At 41.1% G+C, this 23,809-nt stretch overlaps 2 protein-coding genes across 4 annotated transcripts in view; both read left to right on the forward strand.

Moving 5' to 3' along the window:
• Window positions 1–1,845: 1,845 nt before the first annotated feature.
• On the forward strand, window positions 1,846–14,998 carry ube2v2 (ubiquitin-conjugating enzyme E2 variant 2). The gene is made up of 4 exons (XM_059980671.1): window positions 1,846–2,008; window positions 7,178–7,317; window positions 8,662–8,787; window positions 13,858–14,998. The coding sequence occupies exons 1-4, from the start codon at window positions 1,993–1,995 to the stop codon at window positions 14,002–14,004; spliced, it is 429 nt and encodes a 142-aa protein (XP_059836654.1). The 5' UTR covers window positions 1,846–1,992; the 3' UTR covers window positions 14,005–14,998.
• A 6,502-nt stretch (window positions 14,999–21,500) lies between these two features.
• LOC132399851 (chloride channel protein B-like) overlaps window positions 21,501–23,809 on the forward strand; it is a 105,911-nt gene continuing 103,602 nt past the window's right edge. For 2 of the 3 annotated variants that reach the window (XM_059980685.1, XM_059980695.1), the window contains exon 1: window positions 21,501–21,809. In XM_059980685.1, the coding sequence (XP_059836668.1) occupies window positions 21,580–21,809 (230 nt within the window). In that variant the 5' untranslated portion in view covers window positions 21,501–21,579. The remainder of the gene's footprint in view (window positions 21,810–23,809) is intronic. The other variant, XM_059980703.1, reaches the window with a different exon arrangement.

The following is a 23,809-nucleotide window of genomic DNA, read 5'->3' on the forward strand; positions in this document are numbered from 1 at the left end:
AAAGTGATTGGGAAATGAACCAAAAATTAGTACAGTGAGAGGCAAGAGTCTGGAAAACATTGAAAGAGATAATGAAAGCAGGTGCAATTCTGCCCATGCGACGGCACGGGTACCAATCATCATGAAGTAATGGCGCATATCAAAAACTCCATTCCTGCCGCATTGGACTCTTCAGTATGTTCACCAACAGAACCACTCTAAGAAAGATGCCATAGCATCTGTCATGCTGCTGGCTCCTGACACACCTAGAAAACATTTATGTCAGAATGCTGTTTCTGGATTTCAGTTTGGCATTCAGCACTATAGTTCCACAGACCTTGGTGAACAAACTCATATTCCTCAGGCTAAAGCTCACCACTGTAAATGGGTGTTGGACTTCCCAACCACCAGACCTCAGGTAGTTAGGATGCACAGCTGCTCCTCCCTCCCCATCGTCCTCAATATGGATGTGTGTTGAGCCTTTTGCTATACACTGTACTCACATGTGACTGTACGACCAAACATCTGAGTAATCACATTGTCAAGTTTGATGATGACATGACTGGTGGGGCTCATCATCAACAACAGTGAAATGGCAGATAGAGATGAGTTGGAGAGCTCAAGGCCTGGTGCCAGGCATATAACCTCTTGCTCAATATCAACAAGACTTGGAGATGGTTATCAACTTCAGGGGAACTTGTACCACTCACACCCCTCTACACTAGTGGCTCAGCGGTGGAAATTGCAAGCTGTTGCAATCTTCTGGGATTGTACATCTCACAGAACTTCTCATGGTCCCAGGACACATCCTACACGATCAGGAGAGCTCACCAAGGCCTCTGCTTTTTGAAGAGAGCTGGGCTCTGTACATCTATACTTCAGATGCACATTAGAGAGCACCCTAACATGCTGCATCAGTGCTCGGTATAGAAACTGCACTGCAGTGGAGAGGGATGCTCTACAATGGGTAGTCAAAACTGGCCAAAGCGTCACTGGGACCAGCCTGCCTACCATCAAGGACGTATACAGAAAGGTGGTAGAAAAAGACCAGTCCCACCCACCCTTTCATTGTCTGTCTGCCCCATATTTCATCAGCGAAGAGGCTATGTAGCATCCACGCCAGGATCATCAGACTCAAAAAGTTACTCTCCCCAAACAGTAAGGCTGATCAACACCTCCACCCACTAACCCACTCCACTCCAGCTTTACTTTATCATTTCCTGTCAGTCACCTTATGTACAGACCCTCCTGTGCTTAGCATCATTTTATGGACATACAATAAATCTATCAATATAAGCTATTTTATGTATTCATATTTATTGTGTTCTTTACCTTATTGCGTTTATGCTGCATCAGGTCGGAAGTTATTTCGTTTATTTATTTATTTACAATTATTTCGTTTTCCTCTACGGTACACCTGTATAGTAGAAATGTCATTAAACAATCTAGCATCGTGAATCTTAATCGCGTTCCTAGGGGAGTTAGATGAATAACGGGATTTGTCGTGTTCCGGGGAGAGGAATGCAGAGACTGTATTACATTTATAAAGAGCTAATAAGGATTTAACAGAGGAGTCCTTAGTGCTGCAGCTTTTCTGTGACCAATTTGGCAGTATCAAGAGTGCCTTTATTTTAATTCATTTCTTGGGTGTGTGAATGGCTGGTTAGGCCTTTATTTATCGCTCATGCCCCGTTGCGTGAGCCGCCGCTGGTCCAACTCGATAAGGAAGTACGTGCAGTTGGTGTACTTGAGTGACTGAAACCAGAGTACAGAATGGAAACTTGGCCAGGCTTCAACAGCCGCAGCGGCGCAGGTGTCGCGCGGGCAGACTGCGAAGCCGGCCGCGCATGTGCACAAGCCGCAGCCGGAGAGCGAACGGGCTGCCGGCCTAGCGGTGACGTCCGCGGTGCGCAGGCGCCCACCCACCCCCCGGTAACGCGCACTGTCTGGCGTGTGCGCGCTGGTCACGTGAGGGCGGCGGCGGCGCCGGGTTCTTCGCGGGCTGCGATAAAGATGTCAGGCTGTCAAGGTGCGAGGGTAACGCGGGGTTTGGGGCAAGCGATGAGGCGGCGCCGCGATGTTGAGCCAGGCTTTGCTTCTGGCTTCCCCTCGCTTGCTGTCCTGTCAGGCCCGCCCGGCCTGGGGTGGGGAAGAGTTGTCAGACAGCCGAGCCGCGGCTGTGGCCAACAGTTCTGGCACCGGCTGCAGACAGGTGGAGAGTGGGGCTGCTGGTGAGACGATGGAGGGTGGAAGTTTACAGGCCGTGACCCTGTTTGCTGATATTCATCGGTGAAAATGTGCAGGCCGGTGTTAGGGGCCGGCTTCCCTCTTGCAGGTGTATGCATTTAATACACCAGTCCTTCTCTATAATGTGTTTTAGTTTGTCACCCCAGTGGGCGACATTGTTTCCCTGCCTGCCTTTAAGCAATAACGAAAAATGTTTTTTTTTCCCCCGTTCTGCTGTTTTGCTTGTTGTAATGTTGTTTAGTGTTGATCGCGTTTACTGCAAAATATTGAGGTTAAATATTTGGGCTGTGATATATGTAATATTTTTCAAGTATATCCGTGTAAACGCGGAAGTAACTGTTATATTTAGTAACACAAGCCTATTTTGCGATACTTCAACTTATTATTAGAAATCGCGAGTTTCTTAAAAGGATTTGCTTCGCGTATAATTCAGTCGTAAACTACCTAATATGTGGATCGTGCAGGTAGTGTATTTGCAGCATTATCGAGTTTATGTAGAACTTGCAGAACACAGGGATTAACAGAATAATGAAATTCAGTTGATTTATGTATGCATGCTAATAGACATCCTTTTATTTGCAGTAATAAGAGTAATAGTCGTTATAGTAATGCCTGTTCAATGTAACATCTGATTTAGTTTACCTCTGCTCTGTTTCAGTGAAATATTTCAAACATAGATTTTCCTGACAATGTTGTGCTGACCTTTTAACCTACTCCAAGATTAATTTAACCCATCCAGCCCCAGATAGCCCATCAATTTTCTGATTATCTGTATGCCTATCTAAAAGTCTCTTAAATGTCTCTCAACAAAAATGCCAGCAGTACATTACCTGCACTTTACCAGTCTATGTAAAAATAAAACTATCTCCCCTATTCTTAGCTTCAACCACCTTAAAATTGTGTCCTTTCATATTACCACTGCTGCCCTGGGAAAAAGGCTCTAACAATCCAGTTTGTCTTCCACACCTCTATCAAGTCGCCTCCCATCGTCCATTCCTAAGAAAAAAGCCCTAGCTCACTCATCCTATCCTCATTAGACATCCTCTCTAATCCAGTCACCATCATGGTCTCCTCTGCTCTTCTAAAGCTTCCTATAATGAGGCGACGATAACGGAACATAATATTCTAAGTGTAGCCAAACCAAGGTTTTATAGAACTCTTCCCTTTCTCCTATGGTCCACACTCCTCTCCTATCAGATTCTTTCCTTTCCAGCCCTTTACCTTTCCTACTCAACTACATTTGCCTATCCTTTCTATTCTGTCATCTTCCTCTTCCTTTCCAGACCTGAAGATGCTGCCTGACCTGCAACACGTGTGATATGTATTGTGGGTACACTATGGTCCAGAGGAATGTTGTTTTGTATGGTTGTATATATGTATAGTCAGATGGCAATAAACTTGAACATTACCTCGCAGTTCTTGAACTCAGTCCCCTGACTAGTGAAGGCAAAATCACGTTCTTACCAATCCTGTCAATTTGTGTGGCAACTTTGCAGGATTAATGACGTGAATCTCGTGATTCCACCACACTGCTAAGAAGCCTTCCTTAACCCTGCATTTTGCCTTCAAGTTTGAGCTTCTAAAGTGAATCACTTAACACTTTTCTATGTTAACTCCATCCACCACTTCTCAGTCCAGCTCTGCATCATATCAATGTCCCATTGTAACCTACGACAACCTTCTATACTATCCACAACACCACTAACCTCTGTATCATCTGCAAACTTTCTAACCCACTCTTCCACTTCCTCATCCAAGTCATTTATAAAGATCACAAAGAGTAGGGGTCCTAGAACAGATCCGTGAAGAACACCCCTGGTCACTGACCTCGAGGCAGAATAGGCTGCAACTGCAACCATCCTCTGCCTTCTCCAGACAAGCCAATCCCCAATTCTGAATCCACACAGCCAAGTTTCGCTGGATCCCATGCCTATTGACATTCTAAATCAGTCAATCATGGGGAACCTGGTATATAGCCTTACTAAAGTCCATATACTCTACAACCACAGCTCTACTTTCATCAAGTTGTTTTCTTACTTTATTGAAGAAGTTAATCAGGCTTGTGAGGCATGACCTGCTCCTCTCAAAGCCATGCAGACTATCCATGATTAGATAATGCCTTTCCAAGTGCTCTTGAATCCTGGATCTAAGAATCTTCTTCATAGTTTACCCACCACTGATGTTAAACTCACTGGTCTATAATCCCCAGGTTTATCCTTATTACCTTTCTTGAACAAAGGAATAGTAATTCCGCCCCCCCCCCCCCCCCGCCATCTTCTGGTACTACTGTGGCCTGTGAGATCATTGCCAAAGGTGCAGCAATCTCAACCCCTCAATTTTCAGAACCTCAAGGTATTGCATATTATCCTGTTTTGTGCTAACCTCATGTTAAAATCTTCTCACTAGTGAACACGGAGGCCATTCAGGACCTCCTTTGACTCCAGGCACACATTTCTTTTTGTCCCTGAACAATGGGATTGTTCCCATTGTGCAATCCCACGTTCTTGCCTAATAGCATTTTATGTCATCTCCTTCTATCCCTGTCCAAAGCTAAAGGTCAGGGAGCTGTGGTCACTGTCTGAAATGCTCACGAAGAGGTCTGCCACCTGATCAGGTTCCTTACTTAGTACTATATGCATTATAGCCTCTCTTCTTGTTGGCAGTCCACATAAAATTCTGTCTCATCCAACTCTTTTACACTAAGAAAGTATTAAGGAACTGCACTTTCTAAAATCTGCCTTCCAATCTGTTCTTTGGTGTTGCTATTGGGGATCCTGTAGAATTCTGCCAATAGAGTTATTGCTCCCTATGGTATATGATTACTCTCTATAGTTTCCTATATTTACCTGGTGAGAGATAGGCAAGTTAACAAGGACTTAGACTTGTATTTCTAGAGAGAATAGAAAAAATGGGCAAGTTAATGAAATTGTCATGACCTTTGTTTGGAGGCCAGCTTATACATATAGAAATGCCAAGGTTGTATGTTTGAGCCTCACCTAAAGCATTTGTGGATTTTGGTGACAGTTTCGGGTGCCATTGAGTGACTCTCAAACTGAACATTTACTTCAGATGTTGTACTTCTTTTAAGATGGCACAATCATGCAACAAATAGATGTAGTACCTCACTGTACCATGAATTTAATCCTGTCTGTGTTATTTCTGCAAAGGTTTCTTCCGATTGTTCCCACATCCCAGAGATAATGTGGGTTGGTCAGTTCATTGGTAACTGCAAGTTATCCTTAGTATGTAGATGAGTGGTAAAGTCTGGGGAAAGTTGATAAGAACATGGAGATAATAAATTAGTGTAAATAGATGTTGGTATGGGCTGGGCGAACTGAGGGGCCTGTTTCCATGCTATATAGCTCTGTGACTCTAATATACAATCAAACTCTTTTTCTGTTGCCTTTATAATAGCAGAAACAGATCCCCGACCCCTTAAGCCTGCAAAATCTCAGGTTTGATTTGCCAAGTCCTCAACTCTTCTATGGCAGTTCGCTAAAGCTCTCAATTTCCCTGATATTTATATCAAAATCTCTTAGCAATCTAGTCTTCACAGCTGTACAGAATAGGGAGTACTGGAGATTCACCACCTTGAAAAGAAATTCCTGCAAGCCTCAATTTAATTCTATATGATTAATCCTTTAGTGTTGCCAGAAAGTTGTTGTCTTTGAAGTTGTACCTCTTATTGTCAAGAAGAAATTTGAGAATAAAAGATAAACTAATATTTTTTTAATTTTTTTTTAATACTGAATATCCAAAACAACTCTACAAACATTGATATTAAGAAACCATGAGTGGAAAATATTAAGTGGGACAAAAGGTCAAATGATTTTACAATGCACATATGCATTGAGAAAGTAAATACTAAAAGATCCAAGGTGTATCAAGCGAGCTAATAAAAAAAAAATCAAACAATATCCTCTATTTATAGTACAGATTTTGGTGCCTTTAGGGTAGAAATCTTAAGGATTTTGAGACTGATACTGAATTCCATAATACTTCAGGTCATAGGTGATAACTTGGGGATTAAAAAAAAATCCCTGAAGGAGAGGGAATTGTAACCATAGTTGTTCAGCTCAGAAATGGGCCATTTGGCCCACTGGTCCACTATCATACTGACCTATTTACCCATCTACAATAATTTCATTTGCCAGCATCAAGTCTGTATCCTTGTGCTTTTTAAATGCCTCTTTAATATAGTAAAGTCAGAAACCTCCAGATATAGATAGATCTTTTTTCATCTACCACCAAGAGGTAGATAGCTTTCTCCTTTACAACTCCCTCTCATCTTAAATCTATGTCCTATTGCTTTTGATGTCCTACCATAAGGTAGGTAAGCAGTATCTTTTTCCTATATCTCTTTTACAATTTTATATACTTCTATAAGGTCACCTCTCAACCTTCTTTACTCCAGGGAAAACAAACCCAACCGATCCAATCTCTCCCCATAATTGAAGTCCTCCAGTCTGGGCAACATCCTACCAAATCACTTTTGTACACACTCTATTGCAACTATATCCTAGTGTGATGACTAGAACTGAATACAGTTCTCCATGTGCAGCCCATGTAGTGTTTTACAAAGATGTAACATGATATCCCAAGCTTTATATTCTATTCTGTATGCTACCTTTCTTCACCTGTCTTCCTACTTTGCTACTTTCAGGAACTATGGATTGAATCCCATGATTTCTGTTCATCAACAATTCTCAGCTATTCTCACTATTTACAGTACGTGGCCAACACCTGTTTGACTAAGAATTTATCACTTAGATTCCATTGCTCAATTTTCCAGCTGATCAATATCCTTTTGTAGCCTTGAGCAACTTTCCTTGCAAATCACACCACCAACAGCTTTTGTTTCACCTGCAAAAATAAGTACTTCTGACATTCTTTCATGCAATATCAGAAATCTTGGAGTTGGCTTAACAACTAACTGTTTTATGTTGGACAGTTCCTCGTAATTTTTGTTTGCTGGAAGAGCTTGAAGAAGGCCAGAAAGGAGTAGGTGATGGTACAGTGAGCTGGGGCCTTGAAGATGATGAAGATATGACACTCACACGATGGACAGGAATGATTATTGGACCACCCAGGGTCAGTAAATAACTAACATAAAATACCATTTTTTCCCTAATGCTAAATCTTGGAGATACTTTTCCCTGGTTTTCCAGAGCAGTTGATGCAACAGGACTAAAGGGACACATTGAAAGTACATGAGAAGTCCAGAATATGCTTGTGTTCAGTTGTTAGGTTGCACTTACCTTGAAATACTCCAAAACGTTGTATGTTTTGAGAGCTTGCATATTCATCTTTGTTCTTCAGTTGTTATAGTATGTTTTGTCCTTTGATTTTTAATCCCACAGCCTTTATTAATGTCAGTCTTAATGATTAAAGGTTATATACACTAAATTGTTCTGGAAGTATAGCACAGTGGCACTTTGTCGAACTGCTCCCTCAACTCCAGAGACCCATGTTGAATCCAGATATCAGGTGTTGTCTATATGTTTCACATATCCCTCTGAGACATTATGGGTTTTTTCCTCTCGTGCTCCCTTATCCTCTTATATTCCAATCAAGTGTGCACATGTACATTGACTGGTCATGGTAAATTTCCTCTAGCATGTTCATTTCTGGAAAGTTGATAGGAGTGGACCAGTGTTGTGGTCATTGCAGACCAAGTGAGCTGCAGGGATTCTTTTGCCCTGTATGACGTCATTGCTTATATACAGTATATTCAAGGATACTGTATCTGGTGATAGATCTTAATCCACCTTCAAGCTTTGAGTAGCCATTGAATGTTAGTAAGTGTGCTTTAAGTTTTTCCAGTCTGTGAAGCCATTAGTTATGTCCATGAAATCTTTACAAAGTTTGCAATCCAGAAAAGACAGTCTGGGCAAATAGTGGGCTACAACTGGTGCCGCAGAGTAATCTACGAGCTGCGTGTAGTGCAATTCCCATATGGATATCTACTGACACACTAGACAGCATAGTTTTAATTTGATAACCACTCGGTGCAACTGCTTTAGCTGAGGAAAGATATCTTCTCGGATTACATATTTGTACCTGTTGAGCTAATTTAATATTTTCACATATTGACCATCTTTTAAGCTTGCAGATTGACAACAAATGGTTTTACCACCAAATATCTTCTATAATACTGACCAGCCTATTGCAGGCAAATATTACTAAGGTGGTCTTTTGGATGAGAAGCAGCGATTTAATGGGTGACTGAATTACAGGATCAAAAAAGATTGGCTCTTGTGCTTCTTCTCCTTTGAGAAGTTAATGTAGAATGGCAAAGTTTGAAAATTGATTCCAAACAAATTAAAAATTAATGCCAATAGAATACCAGATTGGAGGTGATTGCTGAGGTAATTCAAAAATCAACACTTGGTAAAATGCTTTGGCATTTAAAAATTTTTGATGTTTTTCTTTCAGACTTGCTTTGAAAACAGAATATACAGCCTGAAAATAGAGTGTGGAAGTAAATATCCAGAGGTAGCTCCAACAGTTAGATTTGTAACAAAAATAAATATGAATGGAATCAATAATTCCAATGGAATGGTAAGTGAGCTGATACCTTATCTTTGTTTAATGGAATGTTGGAACTATAAGATCTTTACAATTTGGCCTGCTAATACTCAGCCATCAGACACCATCTGGAAGATTTCTTTACTTCCTCCTTATCTGTCTTGTTTAATGTTGGCACATTATTGTTGTCTAAAAACAATGACGGGTGGTCAACATATGTGTTTTTGCCCATAATAATTTGAAGCTCAGCTGTTAAGGATGTATGTCTAATAAAGGTCAGAGTGACTTGGTACAATTTTCTCCTTTAATATGCGAAAATTGTATGGTTTAGTTTCCTGGGAATGCTGAATCACTCAGCTAACTATGCTTTGAGTAGGAGTTTCTGAGTGTAAATTCCACAAAAATGTTTTGAGTCAGTTAAGCCAGCTGTAGAGTTTCAAGGAGATCTATAGTATTAAAATAAAACCTTTAAAATATTATTTTTTTAAATGTAGATTGTGTTATGTGGAAGCAAATTTGCAGATTCGGTAAGTGGGACAGGACACACTGATTGCGAATAAGCATGTTAACTATTTATTTTCAAATAAACAGTGAAACACTCAACCAAGCATCAAAGTCAAACAAGTGCTTATCTAAGCCCCCTAAGTTACAAAACTGCAACACTAAGCATTCAATAACACTTCAAACTCAAACAGGTATTTTGTGAAGTCCCCTCAAGTTACACAACTCCGGCACCAAACATTCTGCAAATGGGTACAGTACTTATGTAAGTCTATGCACAGGCCCTCCTTTCTGCCGCACACTTTCCTCATGGTCCTTAATCCCTGGTTGTGACCCAGTCTGAAGGAGATCTCTGAGTGAAAAGAGAGTGAGTTTGTCACATGCACTATTCTTGTACCCCTGGGGTGCCCAGAGCCGAAAGCTGATGCCATGGCACAAAAGAAGGGAACTTCTTTGTCGTTCGAACAGGCCAATCAATGACTGGCACAAAAGAAGCAGCTTTCAACCCCTTGAAAGACATGGCACTTTGACACACGGCCCTCAGGCTAGTATAATCCCCACAAATGCCCCACTAAACTACATATAAAATGCAATGCTTCAATACTAAGTACTATAAGCCGAATAGTCACTACACAGTGTACTACAGCAGTGCCCCAACCTGCTAGCACCCCCAAAAGTTCACAGAGTAGTAACTATGGAACTGGGTCCCCACTTCCTTAATTGTTGTTATTCCCCTCCATGCCCTGAGGCGCATCGCGTGGCAACCTTGCCATTTCTTTAGCATTTGTCTGTTTTTTTACGAGGCCAAGTTGCTAGCAACGCCCAACTGAGCACAGATGGAAAGTGTGCAAGGAGTCAGCTGGATTCGAACCCGGGGCCACTTGCCTCGAAATCTAGTGCAGGAAGCACTACACCACTGTTCGGCCACTTTCTTAGTTTTATCCACCAGTTGTCGGGTGTGATCAGCCAGGTGAGTGATGTTCCCTGACTCGTCAAGAATGTAAGTGTAGCATTCTTGACCAATAACAGCACGTACCACGTTTCTGTGCCAACAGGCAGTCTGAGGCTATGATTCTGCAAGACAACCATTTGAATAGTCTTCATTTTGGCGGATACTGGGGGTCAGTGCATCTTCTGTGTACTTGAGCACTGTAGACTGGCTGTATTATACTGGGCAAAGGCCATTCTCCGAACCTTTCTTCCTCTGTGATAGCCCTCTTCCTATACTGACCATCTCAGGCAGGGTGCTCATCCAGGGGACTGAGGTGATGTATATATGGCACCACATACTGTGGATAACACAGTCCCTGGTGCGGAGCCACGGGTGTGCCCAGCTGCATCTCCAGCAAGTGCTTTTCAGTGTCCAGGGAGTGCCCATCTTCACAGCACCATTTAGCTTAGACACCGTCATCAGAGTACCGCTCCTGCTCACACCCGCTGTCCTACTGACTGATGGGACCTGTGCCTGTTGTACCATTTTCACCAATGTTCCTTTCCCCTGTCAGCTGGGAATCACTTTCAGAGTCTGGACCTTTGGATTAAACAAATCTTAAGTAGCTCTTAAACCAGCTCTTAAAGCACTCACTCCACTAAGGCTCAAGTTTTTTTTAAAGTCTGCTATCATACAACTGGGCAAGGTTGGCTAGAATGGACAAACCCTCTGCCTGTTTCCCCCAAAACAGATTACCAAGGTCAGTGGAGTTCTCACAGCAGACTTTTGTAGGGGTACTTTGGCGTGGATGCAGTGGTCATTATTGGGCAGGGACACAACCTGTTCATGGAGTCAGCTCACCCCATCTGGACCTCACTGCACTGTCTGTGTTATACCATTTCCATTTAATGAGGACCACTGGGAATGGCCCTCATTGTGAATCACATTGTCAGTTTTCACCCACTGCATGATAAACAGATGCAATCACAGCATGACTGGTTCAGAGGCTGTCTGATGTTTGTTGGCCAGGGGAGCCTAATAGCAGGCCGCCATCTGCGTCCGAAGGGAGTGTATCAGGTTGCCGCCTCAGGGAATGTCATCCAAAACCCCAAGAGGTCACAATGTCCCAGGCTCCACTTGACCACTCTATGGGTTGCTAAAATCTGCAGCTCAGTGTATCCCATTCTGTCTAGGGGCTAATGGGTGAGCCTGTTCCATTGACTGCTTGGTAGTTTTAAAGGCTGCTTACTGTTCGGGATCTCATTGGAGAGTGGTCTTTTTACAGGAGGCTTGATATTGTAAAATGGTCAGATGGGGCCAGGGGTCAAATTCACTCAAGCAGGCTATGGGACCATGTCACTGGTCTGGTCTGTACTGTCTCAAATGTGTAGGGGGAGGGCAATCATTTAATGGGAGAATCAGGACTTTCTTTTGCTCTCTCTTCCCCATCTGCACCATCCAGCCAGATATCCCCATCCGTCATTCACATGTTGGGATCATCTCTGTACAGTGTCAAGGCTCAGATCTTAATGGGATCTGGTTGCCAGTTAGCCCATTGGGCAGCCTCTAATTCCTCTACCTTTACTAGGTGATAAGCTTTCTCAGTACTTGTTTCTTATAGCTCTTTGGCCCAGGTCTGTGCTGACTGAGCAGCTTCCCCCATGGTGGTACAGTGCTAATGCAGCACTTCCACCTCGTTCTTGAGACTTATTGTCTGCTGCTTTCTCTGTGCTATCATCTTATGCTGCTGCTTTACAATGGCTGCCATCAGCTAAAAAGCACCTGTTTGGTTCCCCTTTTCTGGAGACCTACTGTGTTTTACACAAGCATAATGTAGTGTTTGATTTTATTTCTCCCTTTGGAAGTTCAACTTGTCTGACCAATCCACCAGTGAGCCGAGGCTTGCCAGTAGATTGGTAATACTGCTGAACCTAATTCTACCCCAGGACCCGGCACTCCGCAAATGAGGGGTTCTCTCACTTGCTCTTATCCATAAGCATTTTAAAGTCCTGAGAATCCTACTAGATGTTATGCAGAAGCAGATTCATGGATTTGGTAAGTGAGTTACAAGACACTGTGCATAAGCTCATTAACTATTTGTTTACTGTAAACCAGGCATCTAAGTCAAACAACTATTTAGCCAAGCTTCCTAAGTTACAAAACTATGACATTAAATACTCATAACACTTCTGACTCAAATAAGAAAGTTTAGTTTCCCCACGTTACACAACTACAACACTAAGCATTCAACAAGTAGGTACTTAGCTAAGTGTGTGCGCAGACCTTGCTTTCTGCAGCACACTTTCCCAATGCTTCTTTAGCCCTGATTGTGACATAGTCTGAAGGGGAGCCCCTAGGGAAAAGAGAGTGAGTCTTTTGCACATGTTATTCTTATACCTCTGGGATGCCTGGAACTGGAAACCACTGTCATGGTGCTAAAGGAAGGAGCTGCTGCATCCTTCGAAAGGGACAATCAGCAACAGGCAGAGGAAACAGCTTTCGACCTGCAGGTAAGTTAACCATTCATGCTCCAAATGATGTAACATTTTGAAACTTGAATGGAAAATAGGCTTACAGTTCAATTTTTTTTAAATCCCATGACCTAAAACTGGTCCCACTTCATTTGCAATAACTGGGGTTCCTGAAATTTGCATATTTCAAGGCATCAGTAACCTGAATGTCACTGGTTCGAGCCTGTTTCGAGCATGTTTGTGTCCCTGAGCAAGGCACTTAACAACACATTGCTCTGTGACATCACCGGTGCCAAGCTGCATGGGTCCTAGTGCCCTTCTCTTGGACAACATCGGTGGTGTGGAGAGGGGAAGGCCTGCAGCTTGGCAACTGCCGGTCTCCCATACAACCCTGCCCAGGCCTGCGCCCTGGAAACTCCAGGCGCAGATCCATGGTCTCTCGAGACCGACGGATGCCACCACCATAGCTGGCAAACTGAAGCATTCATTGCTGAAGGAAGGTTTGACAAATAATGTAAGTGAAAAATTGGGCAAAACCATTTAATCAAGTTGTTTGGAGGAACTGAAGCTGATGTTTTCACTCTGAACGTGGAACAGTGCAGCATAGAAAATGGCCCTTTGGCCCACTATTTCTGTACTAATTGTGATGTCAACTGAAACTAATCCCATCTGCCTGCACGTGGTCTAAACCCTTCAGTGCCTGTCTAGGTGTTGCTATCATATCTGGTTCCACCACTTCCGCTGATAGTGTTTACTTGCTACCCTCTGTGTGTTTTTGAAATATCTTCATTTCCTGCAGCTGAATACTTTTCTTGTTACCTTGCCCTACACGAGTGTACTTCATTGCATGTAAACATGAACACGTGGATAAGACTTGCCTGACTGCATGGTGAGCCTACATCATTAAAAATTCTCTTCTCCAAGCACCACTCCAACCACTCCCCATCAATAATAACTTCATTTTACCTGTAACATTGCTAATTTAAGAACCTCTAGCAAATTCTTAAGTCTGTGTACTGGTGTGTTCTGCACAATTTATTTTTGCATCTGCACTACCTGGCTATTTTACATAATCGAAATGTAAAGGTTGAACTCGGTTTTTTCCTCTATCTCTTGGTTATTAAACCTTTAACACTTGGCTTAGTTGGATGTTTAAAAATTGTGCATGTTATTTAACTTGTTTTTTTTCCTCTCTTGTAGGTGGATTCACGTAGTATACCAGTTCTATCAAAATGGCAAAATTCCTATAGTATTAAGGCTGTACTTCAAGACCTACGACGGATGATGACATGCAAAGAGAATGTGAAGATTTCACAGCCCCCTGAAGGGCAAACTTACAGCAATTAACTTTAATTGATCCAAAATCACTCTCTTAAACCTCACTTCTTGCTATAAATTTTCCACAATAATAAGCATCCACAAAAATAGGCCTAGGTATCTGTAAAGTTTAATGTTTACCCACACCATGATGTTCTCAAGCAAGGATAAATTCAGAAGTGGACAGAGTAGCTTTATTACTCTAATCAAGTCAATGATACTGGTGAAACAAAAGCATTTTGATGGGGCAGAGGTAAAAATGATTGAAACCAAGTTATTTATTGCTTGATCATAGATGTTATGCAAGGTAATTGGTTAATAAAGGCAGTAGTTGGTGTATATAATAGCATGTTGAACTTCTTGATGAAAGAGAGCTGTATTACAATTTAGGTTGTGTATGTAATGCAAACAAAGCTCAAGAATTGTTGAAAGTTTTTGCTTATTATTTTGCTGCTGTTTAATTGTAATGTCAGTGTTGAGGATTGTTTTAATATTTGTATTTATGGAAATTACTTTCTGTAAGCAGCTCAGTGTATTAAGTATATTGCATTTGTTTACAGTATGGTTCTGCCAATACATGCATTTGCAATTGCAAGAAGAGTATCAGTGTATAGTTAGGACTCGCTAAGATTAAATTTAGTATTGAAGATGTGAATAAGATGCAGTGAGATTTTGTTTTCTTCTGTAAACTGGGTAATTGTTTGACCAAATGTTAGTTTCAGAACATTTTATGGGTGTAATTTTTGGGGTTGGGAGAGAATAAGATTCATCAACATTTTAAAAAAAAAACTTGTTCCCTAAGGGACAAATTATATGACTATCTAAAATACTAGGCTGAGTTCTCCTTGAATCCTGTAGCAAAAGTAATACATTTTATGGACTAAAAGCTGCTAATGAACCTGTCAAAAGAAAATTGGATAATATTGTCTGAAGTATACTTTCTTGTGAGGTGTTCCATTGAAATTTATGACAAAACTTAAAGTGGCTATTCATTTAATAAATAGTAAAAAAGTGTGCTAACCATCTTTACAGTCCTTAGTAACTTTTTTAAAAATGGTAATTTACTTAACTGGAAGAAAATGCATTTTCTATTATTCACACCCTTGCTGCACTGGCCAGATCATCCCAATGAAGTTAGTAAGTTCAAAGTAGGATTGAAACTATAACCTACGATTGTACAACATCACCTAAGTATTTTAAGAATTGAACACTTACTACCTGAAAACCCACTGGGCTTAGAACTGGTATTAACTTGCAAAGAATTTCAAAGTTCTTGTGAGGGATCTGCATTTAGATCTTCAATTATTAACTGTTAATGATTGGATAAAGAATTACACGGGTAAATGTGCTGATGACATGAAGAAAGAGACATGGGAAGCAGAATGAGTGGAAGCATAACATAAGTAACTTTAGACCTAAAATCTTCAATGTGCTTTCCAAATGGTGAAAAGCTAGGAACTGGGATACTGAAGAAATGTGAGCTGTATATGCTTGGATGATTTTCTGTGTCCATGATATGAAATTTTTAAAGACACAGGTTATTTTCATTGGGTATCCTTGTCCTCCATGAACTGGGGGATTCCAGTTCTGAATTCAGTCCTGATTCTGAATTCTGAACTGGAATACAACAGTGCAAAGCCCTTGTCATACCATTGCTTCAGTTTCACAAAACTGATCTCAACTCATCTATGGAAAAATTACATATAAATGGATTTCATGGCCACTTGGGCCTGTTGTACTATTCAGTAAGATGGTAAATAATCTTTGAGATATGGATCATATATTCAGCAAGGGAACATCCAGAGATCTATAAGATAAACTGGGTACGCATTCCAAAAACTTCGGCCATCACTTGAAAGTAATTTTCTATATTTTGTTTATAACTTTCCAATCCCTTGAGATGATGCTACCCAACTGAGTGCCTGTAATGTTCTATATTTTCATGAGATTACTCTTTATTCTTCTGGATTCTAGAGAATATAATAGAGTACAAGAATAGACCCACTACATCTGCTCCAAACACAATGCTGAATTAAACTACATCTCTTCTGCCTGTATATGTGATCCATATCCCTCCATTCCCAGCATGTTCATACTTCTAAATTGCTATTATTGCATGCTTGCACTATAACCACATACAGTTAATTAAAAAAGTACACCTTACCCCATGCATTTCCTTTAAATGTTACCCCCTCTCACCTTAAATGTATATTCTTTTATACTTGACATTTCTACCATGGGAAAAAGATTTGGACTACCATATTTCTCTCTCATACTTTTATATATTTCTGTCAGGTCTCCCTTCACCCTCTGAAGCTCCCGAAAATACAAGTTTGTCCAAACTCTCTTTATAGCATACTGGAAAACCTCCTGTGCACCTTTTGAAAACTATCCAGATTGATTCCTGTAATGGGAAAAATAGAACTGCACACATTACTCCAAGATTTGTATAGCTACAAATGTGAGTCGTAGAGTCAGAGTCATAGAGAAGTACAGCACATAAACAGGCTCATCAGCCCATCTAGTCCATGCCAAAAACATTTAAACTGCCTACACCCGCATCTGGACCATAGCCCAACATATCCCTACGATCCATGTACCTTTCCAAACTTCTAAACATTGAAATTGAGTTCACATACTCCACTTGTGCTGGCAGCTCATTCCACACTCTTATGAATCTGAGTGAAGAAGTTTCCCCTCAAGTTCCTCTTAAACTTATCACCTTTCACACTTAACTTATGGCCTCTGGTTGTAGAAACATAGAAAAAGTTCAATGCACTACAGGCACTTCAGCCCACAATGCTGTGCTGAACATGCACTTACTTTAGAAATTACCTAGGGTTACTCATAGCCCTCTATTTTTCTAAGCTCCATGTACCTATACAAGAGTCTCTTAAAAGACCCTATCATACCTGCCTCCACCACCATAGTTGGCTGCCCATTCCACACACCCTCCACTCTCTGCGAAAAAAAACTTACCCCGACATCACCTCTGTACCTACTCACATGCACCTTAAAACTGTTCCCTCTCAGCCATTTCAGCCCTGGGAAAAAGCCTCTGACTATCCACATGATCAATGCCTCTTATCCTATATACCTCTATCAGGTCACCTCTTATCCTCTGTCAGTCCAAGGAGAAAAGGCCAAGTTCACTCAACCTATTCTCATAAGGCATGCTCTCCAATCCAGGCAACATCCTTGTAAACCTCCTCTGCACCCTTTCTATAATTTCCACATCCTTCTTGTAGTGAGGTGACCAGAACTGAACACAGTACTCCAAGTGGCATCTGACCAGGGTCCTATATAGCTGTAACATTACCTCTTGGCTCTTAAACTCAATCCCACAGTTGAAGGCCAATGCACCATATACTTCTTAACCACAGAGTCAACCTGCATAGCAGCTTTGAGTGTCCTATGGACTTGGACCCCCAAGCTCCCTCTGATCCCCCACACTGCCAAGAGTCTTACCACTAATACTATATTCTGCCATCATATTTGACCTTCCAAAATGAACCACCTCACACTTTTCTGGGTTGAACTCCATCTGTCACTTCTCCGCCCAGTTTTACATCCTATCAATGTCCCGTTGTAACCTCTGACAGTCCTCCACACTATCCACAACACACCCAACCTTTGTGTCATTAGCAGATTTACTAACCCATCCCTCCACTTCCTCATCACTGTCATTTATAAAGATCACAGAAGGGGTCCCAGAACAGACCCCTGAAGCACACCACCGGTCACCGACCTCCATGCAGAATATGACCCATCAACAACCACTCTTTGCCTTTTGTAGGCAAGCCCATTCTGGATCCACAAAGCACGGTCCTCTTGGATCCCATGCCTCCTTACCTTCTCAATAAGTCTTGCATGGGGTACCTTATCAAATGCCTTGCTGAAAACAGCCTGTCCCAATGCACATTTGCCAGATCATTTCTGATACAATGAAAATAGGCCTTTCCCGAATTTAGAATCTCAACCCATGGACCAGGCCTATCTTTTTGCATATTTACTTTGAAACTATAGGCATTGTGATCACTGGATGCAAAGTATTGTCACTTGCCCTGCCTCATTCCCTTACAGCAGATCTGGAATCAAACACATTTGAGAATCTCTATCTCATCTAGTCTTTTTACAGTATGGGATTCCCAGTCAATCTGTGGAAAGTTAAAATCACCTACTATATCAACCTAATGTTTCTTGCAACAGTCTGCAATCTCCTTACAAATTTGTTCCTCTAAATCCCTAGGATTGTTGGGTGGTCTGTAATATAGCCCTATTAATGTGGTCATACCTTTCTTATTCTCAGTTCCACCCATAAAGCCTCACTGGTCAATTTCTCCAGTCTGCCCTGATGGGGCACCTGCCATGATATTTTCCTTGACCAGTAACACTCCCCTTCTTTAATCCCTCCCACTCTGTCACAACTAAAACAACTGAATCCATAATATGGAGCTGCCAGTCCTGCCCCTCCTGCAATCAAGCCTCACTAATGGCTATAATATCATAATTCCAGGTGTTGATCCATGCCCTGAGCTCATCTGCTTACACTTGTATTCAATGCCTTGATCAGTAAAGGCAGGCATGCCATACAGCATCTCTACCACCCTTTCAATTTTTGTGGGCACTTTCAGGAAGAGATGGACTGGGATTCAAAGATTATTATCAATTCCTCCTCATTGAGTAACCTTTATTTCAGTATTTTTCAATAAATACTAGAATCCGCTAATGCACCAGTTGTATGATAAAATATTCCTATAACATAGAGATCAAAGTTTGCATTAGTTTTACATGTTGTCTTAATACGACAATCTTTCAACTGAATGTTCATTACAGTTCCTGAAAGTTTGGTGTAATATGTTAGCCTTCTATGTTTCATATGCAAGAACATTCAATGCTCCCAGACAGCAAAAACTAATCATCATCTATACAACCTCACATTTTCCTGAAATGCGAGCAGCAACCTACACCTTCATTAATGTCTCTCTTCCCTTTCATATATTATTTCCTCACAGGTTACCTTACAACACTTCAAGTGAACAAGTAAATCTTTCTATTCTGTCTTTTAATCAATAATTTTTGAGGACCTCCATTGGTCAGGATCAACCATAAATATTGCCTCCTAGCTGTCTATGTGCCAGGGCAGTACAATATGGAGAGCAAGCTGTTGTCCATGCAGCAGATGAATCCTAAGGCAGAGACTGATAACAACTTGGTACCAGAGCCATCGCCAGAGTTACCAATCAGCATTGTACCCAGTGTAGGACTGCCTTAGGGACTCCAGCTCCAGATTTTTCCTTGGGGTTTACCCCCAAAGACTTCTCCATGAGTGGTTATAGTTGCAAGGCAATGGAGGTTTGAGATCAGAGTTTTCCTTCTGCTAGATGAGCTGCCAATCACAGCTGATGAGCCTCATCTGCCCAAAGTGACTGGTTTTAAGGTACTGGTAACCCTTCTCCTGTCAGTAGAAATGGTTTCACTGGACTTAAGCCACACATGGATGCCAGGAGTTGGACTTGGCTATTGACGGTTCACACCATTGAGAGCCTTTAATAGGTAATGGGAGCTTATCCCTACTACCTCCCTCAGCTATGACAACCTTAAGGAGCCGTCAATAATTTGAACATGCTAGCAGCACCTTATATGAGTCCTTGTGTTTAACAACCTCACATGTTGCCCACAAAAAATGCTCATGATTGTATGGTTACGTGCAGCTCAAATACAGACAAATCAAAGCTGGTGACAAATTGGCATACCGGAGGGCAAATGAAAATCTGATTGACTGGTTCCACAACAAACTCTCACTCAGCATCAGCAAAACCAAAGAGCTTCTTATTGACTACAGCAGGGAGAAGCTGGAGGCCCATGAGACTGCTCATTAGTGGAATGAAGGTGGAGAGGGTCAGTACTTTAAATTACTTGGTGTTAACATATCAGAGACTAGAGACCATCAAATTAAGTATCATCACTAATGCCACTACAGAGCCTCCACTTCCTTAGAAGTTTGTGCAGATTAACATATCACCAAAAACTCTGACAGACTTCTATAGATGTATAATGGAGAGTATCCTAACTGGTTGCATCACAGCCTGGTATGGAAACACCAATGCCCAAGAATGGTAAAGAGCAGAGAAAGTGGTGGATACAGCCCAGTCCATCACAGGCAAAGCCCTCCTCACCATTGAATACATTTACATGGATTAATATCAGAAGAAAGCAATATCTTTCAACAAAAACCCCCACCATCTAATTCATGCCCTCTTCTTACTACTACCATCAGCCAGCAGCTACAGAAACTTTTCAACCCACACTACCAGATTCAAGAATAGTTATTACTTTACAACCATCAGGCTTCTGAACTGGTGTGGATAATTTCAATCACCACTACTCTGAACTGATTCTATGACTGACAGACTTCAAGCAGACTTCAGACTCTGATAATACATTTTACTTTGAACTTTGAACTATGTGGTAACATGCTATTTGATCATAATTTACTTTGGACTTTGAAAATGGTGAATAAAACTGACAAACATCTAGTTGATAATAATGATTTAGAATTATGAAAAAAATCCAAAACCAAAAGAAAAATCAAAGAAAGTCCATACACAAACCAACGTATAGGCTTCCAGAAATTATGGAAAATTCTAAATTGAGTACTGATCATCTCAGTGAAGTGAATGGAATGCCAGTGCCAGGCCCATATAGACCAATTTCCTCTTTTCTCCAAGCTCTGATGGAACCCTTTGTTTCTCATGTCATTCTTTAAACGCTAAATGCTTTATTTGCCTTGGTGGGTGTGATTTTGGAATTACCAAAAATGGTCTCCAGGAGATACATTAGAAAATGAGAACATCTGAGCAAGGGTTAACTATCCTGGAATGTCAGAATTTGGCCAAGACTTCACTGATGCATAAGGGTCAAATGGCTGACAAGCAGACTGCTGCTCCTAAGGGCAGTGTGGACTGTCTCAGTTCCAGGAAGCTAGCTTTCGCCTGTATCTCAGATGTTGTATGTGTGGAGCTTGTATTTTCGTCCAACAACGTGGATTTCTGCTCAGGTTTGATCACCCATTCCCAAAGATGTCCTGATTGGTCAATTGGCTGCTGTAAATCATTCCGTAGTCCAGATAAGTGCCGGAAGAGTAAAAAGGGGAGTTGATAGACATATTGAGGGAGAATAAATTTCACATGGAAATCAGAAGCATGGTTCTGATAGAAATAATCTGCTGGGATCAGGCATGGATCTGATGAGCTGAAAGGACCTTCTCTCTCTCTTACTACAGTAGGCAATCTACCAGAGATTGGTGGCAGTAGTTAGCTCACAATGTCATGTAACTTATATGTGATCCTTTTACACCTTGCAAATTCCTATGTTATTAGGAAGGCTGTGCCTCTGTTGACTCATTATCTGCTGACAAAACTGGTAAAAGCAGGTTCATGTAAGCTCTCACCAGATGGTTCTCTACATTACAAGAAGCAACCAAAGTCTAGTTCTGACATCATTTTCTCTTCATATTGATGAGCATTTATAGTTCAGCCAGGATCACAGCTGTTCTGACTTTTTGAAGCTGGATAAAGAGACCCTGAAAGCTAGTGGAGCTAAATGACTTCTCTGTTTAAACCTACCAAGAAATGGAGGGACTCTGAGGAAGATCCCTTGATCAGACCAGTGACAGATAAACTGAATGTTCAGAGAAGAAATGCTGGGGCTGATTTGATAAGAGTTAAGTACACACAGCAGGATCGAGAGAGACTGGCATCACATGAGAGCCTGGATTATTTGCCTTCTCACAGTGAAGTTTATAAAAAATGGCTGAGAGAAAAGCCTTACAGGTAATGAACACAATTTCTAACCGTTCTTTGTTTTCCTTTCAAAGTTAAGAAATTAATGTTAACATATAAAAATGGAATAATTATAAAGGTTATCACTACTTTCCTCTACTTAGTCAAGGAGCAGAAGAACAGCCAGCATTTTTACATTCAACTCTAAAACTAAGAGTAATACATATGGGGTACTTGTGTCATGTACAAATATTGACTGTGAAAGAGAGTGGTCTCAGATGGGATTTATTTCCTGATGGAATAGCCCACACATGCTTCCTGCATGAATGAAGAAAGGGTACTTAGCCAAAGGTCTGGTGGTGCTTGGTGTCCATGGAATTGAATCCTAGCAGAAGTAAATGGCTTTGTATGAAAGTAGTAAAGATGAAAAAGGGAGAAGCCCCTTTTCAGAAAATGATCACTTAATTTCACAAGTTCAGAATTAGAATTAGGCTTAATATCACTAAAATATATAGTGAACTTTGTTGTTTGGGGGGAAGAAGCTGTTCCTGAAACATTGAGTGTGTGATTTTTGGTTCCTGTACCACTTCCTTGATGGTACCAATTAGAAAAGGTCTTTAATAATGAATGCTGCTTTTCTGAGGTATCACCTTTTGAAGATGTCCTCAATGCTGGAGAGGCTTGTACCCATGATGGAGCTGGCTGAATTTTCAACTCTCTGCAGCTTTTTCTGCTCCTATGCAGTGGCCTCTCCATACCAGAGCACATCTGTGGAAATGTCTTTGGTTACATACTAATTATCCTCAAACTCGTTATGAAATGTGGAAAAAAGTGCAGTTGATGTTTTGGCCTGAAACATTGACAGTACCTTTTTCCACAGAAGCTGCCTGACCTGCTGAGTTCCTCCAGCATTTTGTGTGTGTTGCTTGGATTTACAGCATCTACAGATTTTTCCTTCCTTATGCCACTGTCATGCTCCTTTGTAACTGCATCAATATGTTGAGCCCAGGATAGATCTTCAGAGATATTGGCACCCAAGAACTTGAAACTGTTCACCATTTCCACTACTGATCCCTTGATGAGAACTGGTGTGCGTTCTCTAAAAATTGTATGGGAATGCAGTTTGTATTCAGCTAGTTCCAGTGGGCAAGATTTTCCATTTAATATTTTGTGGCCTTTTAAATTCACTGGAGAGTTTTCTCAAAACCCATCCATGAGATTTGTTGGGCATTCGTACAAATTTATATGCAGCTACTGTGTGAAGGATGGAGGGAATTGGTGAGTGTCTTGGAAGTGATATGCTATAATTAGATAATTTATTTTTGTGTATGTTCATGTTAGACTTAAGCTATTGGCATATAAATAAAGACAATCTTTATTTACAGAACTTTGGATATAAAACAGATACAGAATTAGTATTTTTCCTGTCTGATGATAGTAGCAGTACTATCTAATAACATTTATAACTCATTCACAAGATGTCTTTCAAATTACTGAATTAATTGCATAGTATTTTCTAATTGGTCACTAGTTCTAAGAATTACTTCTCTCCATCTATGATGAATATTTCCTCTTTTCTATGTTCAAGAAAAGATGGGAGTCAGATGGTGTATGTGGTGGAAGCAAGTAGAACATAGAACAGTACAGTACAGTAACAGGCCCTTTGGCCCATGATGTCTGTCTCTTGCAGGGAGAAGCAGACAAGATGGCGCAGGAATAACAAACTAGCTGCAGGAAACACCACTTACTTAATTTGTTGTTTTGCAGCAGTAGCACAGTTCAATACCTAAAAAACTTTAAAATATAATGAGATATATGTCCTGGATGTTGGGGTCTTTAATGAAGAATGCCACTTTTTTAAAACACTGCTTTTTGAAGATGTCCTTGATGCTGGGAGACTAGTGTCAATGATGGAGCCGGCTAAGTTTGCAACCCTCTGCAGTGCCCCCTCCATTCGAGATGATGTAACCAGTTAGACTGCTTCCCATAGTACATGCACTGAAGTTTGCTGGAGCCTTTGGTGACATATCAAATCTCCTCAAACTGCTAAT

The sequence above is a fragment of the Hypanus sabinus genome, chromosome 1, assembly GCF_030144855.1.
Source record: "Hypanus sabinus isolate sHypSab1 chromosome 1, sHypSab1.hap1, whole genome shotgun sequence".
NCBI classification, from domain to species: domain Eukaryota; kingdom Metazoa; phylum Chordata; class Chondrichthyes; order Myliobatiformes; family Dasyatidae; genus Hypanus; species Hypanus sabinus.

Coding starts and splice junctions, on each gene's coding strand:
- ube2v2 (XM_059980671.1), top strand. Junction 7,318..8,661: donor TGATTATTGGACCACCCAGG/GTCAGTAAATAA, acceptor TTTTTCTTTCAG/ACTTGCTTTGAAAACAGAAT. Junction 8,788..13,857: donor TCAATAATTCCAATGGAATG/GTAAGTGAGCTG, acceptor CCTCTCTTGTAG/GTGGATTCACGTAGTATACC.